Genomic DNA, 9396 nt, shown 5'->3' with positions numbered 1-9396 from the left:
GATGTATTAGTGAACATGTTTTACCCTCTTCACCTGTAGTGTCTTGCCTTAAAACACACATTACAACAGATCCAGACCTTGAACACACTCTCTTCAGACTGTTCTTGCAGTAAAAGAGAGACGAAGGAGCTGAAGAGAAGCAAACACACACTTGCATTGGGTTATTAATGCACACTGACCGGTCGAATGTCCATGTGTCTAAAGAGGACGTGATGTTCAGGTGTGGTCCAGATCTGATTCTTCGTGTGTGTGTGTGTGTGGCGCAGCGGGACGACAGGGTGGGATTCTTCATGTGTCTGGATTCATCTCATTTCGAGTCTTTATAGCCATTTTCAAAATCTTTTTCGTCAGCACCTGACCAATTAATACTAGCACTTACTTTTTCTATTCTATACTATTCAATTAGTTTTGGTTTTTCTGATTTAAAAAAAGGGAAAAAAAGAACCTTGCTGTTCGTGTACTGTGGTCCTCTTGTTGTTCTGAGTGCTTCTATTCTCCTTTTGTTAGTCGCTTTGGATAAAAGCGTCTGCTAAATTATTAAATGTCAATGTGTGTGTGTGTGTGTCAGATGCTGGTGCAGCTGGACGACAGGGTGGGATTCTTTGTGTGTGTGTGTGTTTCTCTTTGTCAGACGCTGGTGGAAAGGGGCGACAGGTTGTGACTCTTCGTGTGTGTGTGACTGTGTGTGTGTCAGACACTAGCGCAGCGGGACGTCAGTGTGTGATGGTGTCCTGATGCAGGGCCGCTGTTCTCCGGGCCCCCGAGGATGTCTGAGCACAGGGTCTCGACGGCGTCCAGCCGCTGGATCTGCACGAGGCGGGTCAGCAGGTCCGGGATGCTGTAACCCGCGGTGCTGACGCGGTCGAAGAGCTGCATGCCGTCACTCATGCCCCCGATCTCGTCCCGCTTCAGCCCGAAGCTCTCCGCCAGGTGCCGCCATGTCTTCACCACCGCTTTATCTGCGCTGTAGGTGGAGCTCAGCATCCGGCTGGTGCGCTCCAGACAGTCGAACGGCAGCTCCGTCGGGCTCAGACCTACAAGATCAACAACAACATCAACACCATTATCAGAGTAACAACACCATCATCAACACCAGGAGTAAAACACTTAATCATCACCAGAGTAACACCAGGAGTAAAACGCTTAATCATCATCAGAGTAACACCAGGAGTAAAACGCTTAATCATCATCAGAGTAACACCAGGAGTAAAACACTTAATCATCACCAGAGTAACACCAGGAGTAAAACGCTTAATCATCATCAGAGTAACACCAGGAGTAAAACGCTTAATCATCACCAGAGTAACACCAGGAGTAAAACACTTAATCATCATCAGAGTAACACCAGGAGTAAAACGCTTAATCATCATCAGAGTAACACCAGGAGTAAAACACTTAATCATCACCAGAGTAACACCAGGAGTAAAACGCTTAATCATCATCAGAGTAACACCAGGAGTAAAACGCTTAATCATCATCAGAGTAACACCAGGAGTAAAACGCTTAATCATCATCAGAGTAACACCAGGAGTAAAACGCTTAATCATCATCATAGTAACACCAGGAGTAAAACGCTTAATCATCACCAGAGTAACACCAGGAGTAAAACGCTTAATCATCATCAGAGTAACACCAGGAGTAAAGCACTTAATCATCATCAGAGTAACACCAGGAGTAAAACGCTTAATCATCAGAGTAACACCAGGAGTAAAACGCTTAATCATCATCAGAGTAACACCAGGAGTAAAACGCTTAATCATCATCATAGTAACACCAGGAGTAAAACGCTTAATCATCACCAGAGTAACACCAGGAGTAAAACGCTTAATCATCACCAGAGTAACACCAGGAGTAAAACGCTTAATCATCATCAGAGTAACACCAGGAGTAAAACGCTTAATCATCATCAGAGTAACACCAGGAGTAAAACGCTTAATCATCATCAGAGTAACACCAGGAGTAAAGCACTTAATCATCATCAGAGTAACACCAGGAGTAAAACGCTTAATCATCATCAGAGTAACACCAGGAGTAAAACGCTTAATCATCATTAGAGTAACACCAGGAGTAAAACGCTTAATCATCATCAGAGTAACACCAGGAGTAAAACGCTTAATCATCACCAGAGTAACACCAGGAGTAAAACGCTTAATCATCATCAGAGTAACACCAGGAGTAAAGCGCTTAATCATCATCAGAGTAACACCAGGAGTAAAACGCTTAATCATCATCAGAGTAACACCAGGAGTAAAACGCTTAATCATCATCAGAGTAACACCAGGAGTAAAACGCTTAATCATCATCATAGTAACACCAGGAGTAAAACGCTTAATCATCATCAGAGTAACACCAGGAGTAAAACGCTTAATCATCATCAGAGTAACACCAGGAGTAAAACGCTTAATTATCATTAGAGTAACACCAGGAGTAAAGCACTTAATCATCATCAGAGTAACACCAGGAGTAAAACGCTTAATCATCACCAGAGTAACACCAGGAGTAAAACACTTAATCATCATCAGAGTAACACCAGGAGTAAAACGCTTAATCATCATCAGAGTAACACCAGGAGTAAAACGCTTAATCATCACCAGAGTAACACCAGGAGTAAAACGCTTAATCATCATCAGAGTAACACCAGGAGTAAAACGCTTAATCATCACCAGAGTAACACCAGGAGTAAAACGCTTAATCATCATCAGAGTAACACCAGGAGTAAAACGCTTAATCATCATCAGAGTAACACCAGGAGTAAAACGCTTAATCATCATCAGAGTAACACCAGGAGTAAAACGCTTAATCATCACCAGAGTAACACCAGGAGTAAAACGCTTAATCATCACCAGAGTAACACCAGGAGTAAAACGCTTAATCATCATCAGAGTAACACCAGGAGTAAAGCACTTAATCATCATCAGAGTAACACCAGGAGTAAAACGCTTAATCATCATCAGAGTAACACCAGGAGTAAAACGCTTAATCATCATCAGAGTAACACCAGGAGTAAAACGCTTAATCATCATCATAGTAACACCAGGAGTAAAACGCTTAATCATCACCAGAGTAACACCAGGAGTAAAACGCTTAATCATCATCAGAGTAACACCAGGAGTAAAGCACTTAATCATCATCAGAGTAACACCAGGAGTAAAACGCTTAATCATCATCAGAGTAACACCAGGAGTAAAACGCTTAATCATCATCAGAGTAACACCAGGAGTAAAACGCTTAATCATCATCATAGTAACACCAGGAGTAAAACGCTTAATCATCACCAGAGTAACACCAGGAGTAAAACGCTTAATCATCACCAGAGTAACACCAGGAGTAAAACGCTTAATCATCATCAGAGTAACACCAGGAGTAAAGCACTTAATCATCATCAGAGTAACACCAGGAGTAAAACGCTTAATCATCATCAGAGTAACACCAGGAGTAAAACGCTTAATCATCATTAGAGTAACACCAGGAGTAAAACGCTTAATCATCATCAGAGTAACACCAGGAGTAAAACGCTTAATCATCACCAGAGTAACACCAGGAGTAAAACGCTTAATCATCATCAGAGTAACACCAGGAGTAAAGCGCTTAATCATCATCAGAGTAACACCAGGAGTAAAACGCTTAATCATCATCAGAGTAACACCAGGAGTAAAACGCTTAATCATCATCAGAGTAACACCAGGAGTAAAACGCTTAATCATCATCATAGTAACACCAGGAGTAAAACGCTTAATCATCATCAGAGTAACACCAGGAGTAAAACGCTTAATCATCATCAGAGTAACACCAGGAGTAAAACGCTTAATCATCATCAGAGTAACACCAGGAGTAAAACGCTTAATCATCATCAGAGTAACACCAGGAGTAAAGCACTTAATCATCATCAGAGTAACACCAGGAGTAAAACGCTTAATCATCACCAGAGTAACACCAGGAGTAAAACACTTAATCATCATCAGAGTAACACCAGGAGTAAAACGCTTAATCATCATCAGAGTAACACCAGGAGTAAAACGCTTAATCATCACCAGAGTAACACCAGGAGTAAAACGCTTAATCATCATCAGAGTAACACCAGGAGTAAAACACTTAATCATCACCAGAGTAACACCAGGAGTAAAACGCTTAATCATCATCAGAGTAACACCAGGAGTAAAACACTTAATCATCATTAGAGTAACACCAGGAGTAAAACACTTAATTATCATTAGAGTAACACCAGGAGTAAAACGCTTAATTATCATTAGAGTAACACCAGGAGTAAAACGCTTAATCATCATCAGAGTAACACCAGGAGTAAAACACTTAATTATCATTAGAGTAACACCAGGAGTAAAACACTTAATTATCATCAGAGTAACACCAGGAGTAAAACGCTTAATCATCATCAGAGTAACACCAGGAGTAAAACACTTAATCATCACCAGAGTAACACCAGGAGTAAAACACTTAATCATCATCAGAGTAACACCAGGAGTAAAACGCTTAATTATCATTAGAGTAACACCAGGAGTAAAACGCTTAATTATCATTAGAGTAACACCAGGAGTAAAACGCTTAATCATCATCAGAGTAACACCAGGAGTAAAACGCTTAATCATCATCAGAGTAACACCAGGAGTAAAGCACTTAATCATCATCAGAGTAACACCAGGAGTAAAACGCTTAATTATCATTAGAGTAACACCAGGAGTAAAACGCTTAATCATCACCAGAGTAACACCAGGAGTAAAACGCTTAATCATCATCAGAGTAACACCAGGAGTAAAGCACTTAATCATCATCAGAGTAACACCAGGAGTAAAACGCTTAATCATCATCAGAGTAACACCAGGAGTAAAACGCTTAATCATCATCAGAGTAACACCAGGAGTAAAACGCTTAATCATCATCATAGTAACACCAGGAGTAAAACGCTTAATCATCATCAGAGTAACACCAGGAGTAAAACGCTTAATTATCATTAGAGTAACACCAGGAGTAAAACGCTTAATTATCATTAGAGTAACACCAGGAGTAAAACACTTAATTATCATCAGAGTAACACCAGGAGTAAAACGCTTAATCATCATCAGAGTAACACCAGGAGTAAAACACTTAATTATCATTAGAGTAACACCAGGAGTAAAACACTTAATTATCATCAGAGTAACACCAGGAGTAAAACACTTAATCATCATCAGAGTAACACCAGGAGTAAAACACTTAATCATCATCAGAGTAACACCAGGAGTAAAACGCTTAATTATCATCAGAGTAACACCAGGAGTAAAACACTTAATCATCACCAGAGTAACACCAGGAGTAAAACACTTAATTATCATTAGAGTAACACCAGGAGTAAAACGCTTAATCATCATCAGAGTAACACCAGGAGTAAAACGCTTAATCATCATCAGAGTAACACCAGGAGTAAAACACTTAATTATCATTAGAGTAACACCAGGAGTAAAACACTTAATTATCATCAGAGTAACACCAGGAGTAAAACACTTAATTATCATCAGAGTAACACCAGGAGTAAAACACTTAATCATCATCAGAGTAACACCAGGAGTAAAACGCTTAATCATCATCAGAGTAACACCAGGAGTAAAACACTTAATCATCATCAGAGTAACACCAGGAGTAAAACGCTTAATCATCATCAGAGTAACACCGGGAGTAAAACGCTTAATCATCATCAGAGTAACACCAGGAGTAAAGCACTTAATCATCATCAGAGTAACACCAGGAGTAAAACGCTTAATCATCATCAGAGTAAAACCAGGAGTAAAACACTTAATCATCATCAGAGTAACACCAGGAGTAAAACACTTAATCATCATCAGAGTAACACCAGGAGTAAAGCACTTAATCATCATCAGAGTAACACCAGGAGTAAAACGCTTAATCATCACCAGAGTAACACCAGTAGTAAAACACTTAATCATCATCAGAGTAACACCAGGAGTAAAACACTTAATCATCATCAGAGTAACACCAGGAGTAAAACGCTTAATCATCATCAGAGTAAAACCAGGAGTAAAACACTTAATCATCATCAGAGTAACACCAGGAGTAAAACGCTTAATCATCACCAGAGTAACACCAGGAGTAAAACGCTTAATCATCATCAGAGTAACACCAGGAGTAAAACGCTTAATCATCATCAGAGTAAAACCAGGAGTAAAACACTTAATCATCATCAGAGTAACACCAGGAGTAAAACACTTAATCATCAGAGTAACACCAGGAGTAAAACGCTTAATCATCATCAGAGTAACACCAGGAGTAAAACGCTTAATCATCATCAGAGTAACACCAGGAGTAAAACGCTTAATCATCATCAGAGTAACACCAGGAGTAAAACGCTTAATCATCATCAGAGTAACACCAGGAGTAAAACGCTTAATCATCATCAGAGTAACACCAGGAGTAAAACGCTTAATCATCATCAGAGTAACACCAGGAGTAAAACGCTTAATCATCATCAGAGTAACACCAGGAGTAAAACACTTAATCATCATCAGAGTAACACCAGGAGTAAAACGCTTAATCATCATCAGAGTAACACCAGGAGTAAAACACTTAATCATCATCAGAGTAACACCAGGAGTAAAACGCTTAATCATCACCAGAGTAACACCAGGAGTAAAACGCTTAATCATCATCAGAGTAACACCAGGAGTAAAACGCTTAATCATCATCAGAGTAACACCAGGAGTAAAACGCTTAATCATCACCAGAGTAACACCAGGAGTAAAACGCTTAATCATCACCAGAGTAACACCAGGAGTAAAACGCTTAATCATCATCAGAGTAACACCAGGAGTAAAACGCTTAATCATCATCAGAGTAACACCAGGAGTAAAACGCTTAATCATCATCAGAGTAACACCAGGAGTAAAACACTTAATCATCATCAGAGTAACACCAGGAGTAAAACGCTTAATCATCATCAGAGTAACACCAGGAGTAAAACGCTTAATCATCATCAGAGTAACACCAGGAGTAAAACGCTTAATCATCATCAGAGTAACACCAGGAGTAAAACGCTTAATCATCACCAGAGTAACACCAGGAGTAAAACGCTTAATCATCATCAGAGTAACACCAGGAGTAAAACGCTTAATCATCATCAGAGTAACACCAGGAGTAAAACGCTTAATCATCATCAGAGTAACACCAGGAGTAAAACACTTAATCATCACCAGAGTAACACCAGGAGTAAAACACTTAATCATCATCAGAGTAACACCAGGAGTAAAACACTTAATCATCATCAGAGTAACACCAGGAGTAAAACGCTTAATCATCATCAGAGTAACACCAGGAGTAAAACGCTTAATCATCATCAGAGTAACACCAGGAGTAAAACGCTTAATCATCATCAGAGTAACACCAGGAGTAAAACGCTTAATCATCATCAGAGTAACACCAGGAGTAAAACGCTTAATCATCACCAGAGTAACACCAGGAGTAAAACGCTTAATCATCACCAGAGTAACACCAGGAGTAAAACACTTAATCATCATCAGAGTAACACCAGGAGTAAAACACTTAATCATCATCAGAGTAACACCAGGAGTAAAACACTTAATCATCATCAGAGTAACACCAGGAGTAAAACGCTTAATCATCATCAGAGTAACACCAGGAGTAAAACGCTTAATCATCACCAGAGTAACACCAGGAGTAAAACGCTTAATCATCATCAGAGTAACACCAGGAGTAAAACGCTTAATCATCATCAGAGTAACACCAGGAGTAAAACGCTTAATCATCATCAGAGTAACACCAGGAGTAAAACGCTTAATCATCATCAGAGTAACACCAGGAGTAAAACGCTTAATCATCACCAGAGTAACACCAGGAGTAAAACGCTTAATCATCATCAGAGTAACACCAGGAGTAAAACGCTTAATCATCATCAGAGTAACACCAGGAGTTAAACGCTTAATCATCATCAGAGTAACACCAGGAGTAAAACGCTTAATCATCATCAGAGTAACACCAGGAGTAAAACGCTTAATCATCATCAGAGTAACACCAGGAGTAAAACGCTTAATCATCATCAGAGTAACACCAGGAGTAAAACGCTTAATCATCATCAGAGTAACACCAGGAGTAAAACGCTTAATCATCATCAGAGTAACACCAGGAGTAAAACGCTTAATCATCACCAGAGTAACACCAGGAGTAAAACGCTTAATCATCATCAGAGTAACACCAGGAGTAAAACGCTTAATCATCACCAGAGTAACACCAGGAGTAAAACGCTTAATCATCATCAGAGTAACACCAGGAGTAAAACGCTTAATCATCATCAGAGTAACACCAGGAGTAAAACGCTTAATCATCATCAGAGTAACACCAGGAGTAAAACGCTTAATCATCACCAGAGTAACACCAGGAGTAAAACGCTTAATCATCACCAGAGTAACACCAGGAGTAAAACACTTAATCATCATCAGAGTAACACCAGGAGTAAAACACTTAATCATCATCAGAGTAACACCAGGAGTAAAACACTTAATCATCATCAGAGTAACACCAGGAGTAAAACGCTTAATCATCATCAGAGTAACACCAGGAGTAAAACGCTTAATCATCACCAGAGTAACACCAGGAGTAAAACGCTTAATCATCACCAGAGTAACACCAGGAGTAAAACGCTTAATCATCATCAGAGTAACACCAGGAGTAAAACGCTTAATCATCATCAGAGTAACACCAGGAGTAAAACGCTTAATCATCATCAGAGTAACACCAGGAGTAAAACGCTTAATCATCATCAGAGTAACACCAGGAGTAAAACGCTTAATCATCATCAGAGTAACACCAGGAGTAAAACGCTTAATCATCATCAGAGTAACACCAGGAGTAAAACGCTTAATCATCATCAGAGTAACACCAGGAGTAAAACGCTTAATCATCATCAGAGTAACACCAGGAGTAAAACGCTTAATCATCATCAGAGTAACACCAGGAGTAAAACGCTTAATCATCATCAGAGTAACACCAGGAGTAAAACGCTTAATCATCATCAGAGTAACACCAGGAGTAAAACACTTAATCATCATCAGAGTAACACCAGGAGTAAAACGCTTAATCATCATCAGAGTAACACCAGGAGTAAAACACTTAATCATCATCAGAGTAACACCAGGAGTAAAACACTTAATCATCATCAGAGTAACACCAGGAGTAAAACACTTAATCATCACCAGAGTAACACCAGGAGTAAAACACTTAATCATCATCAGAGTAACACCAGGAGTAAAACGCTTAATCATCATCAGAGTAACACCAGGAGTAAAACGCTTAATCATCACCAGAGTAACACCAGGAGTAAAACGCTTAATCATCATCAGAGTAACACCAGGAGTAAAGCGCTTAATCATCATCAGA

At 39.6% G+C, this 9396-nt stretch overlaps 1 protein-coding gene across 1 annotated transcript in view; it reads right to left on the bottom strand.

Moving 5' to 3' along the window:
- Positions 1-673: 673 nt before the first annotated feature.
- Positions 674-9396, bottom strand: part of edar (ectodysplasin A receptor) — a 69220-nt gene continuing 60497 nt past the window's right edge. Inside the window, exon 12 of the mRNA XM_056271370.1 lies at positions 674-1034. Within this exon, the coding sequence (XP_056127345.1) occupies positions 691-1034 (344 nt within the window). The 3' untranslated portion in view covers positions 674-690. The remainder of the gene's footprint in view (positions 1035-9396) is intronic.

This window comes from Rhinichthys klamathensis, unplaced genomic scaffold (assembly GCF_029890125.1).
Source record: "Rhinichthys klamathensis goyatoka isolate OS25496 unplaced genomic scaffold, OSU_Roscu_1.1 h1tg000318l_1, whole genome shotgun sequence".
Classification (NCBI taxonomy): Eukaryota; Metazoa; Chordata; class Actinopteri; order Cypriniformes; family Leuciscidae; genus Rhinichthys; species Rhinichthys klamathensis.
This window is presented reverse-complemented; position numbering and strand designations above follow the sequence as displayed.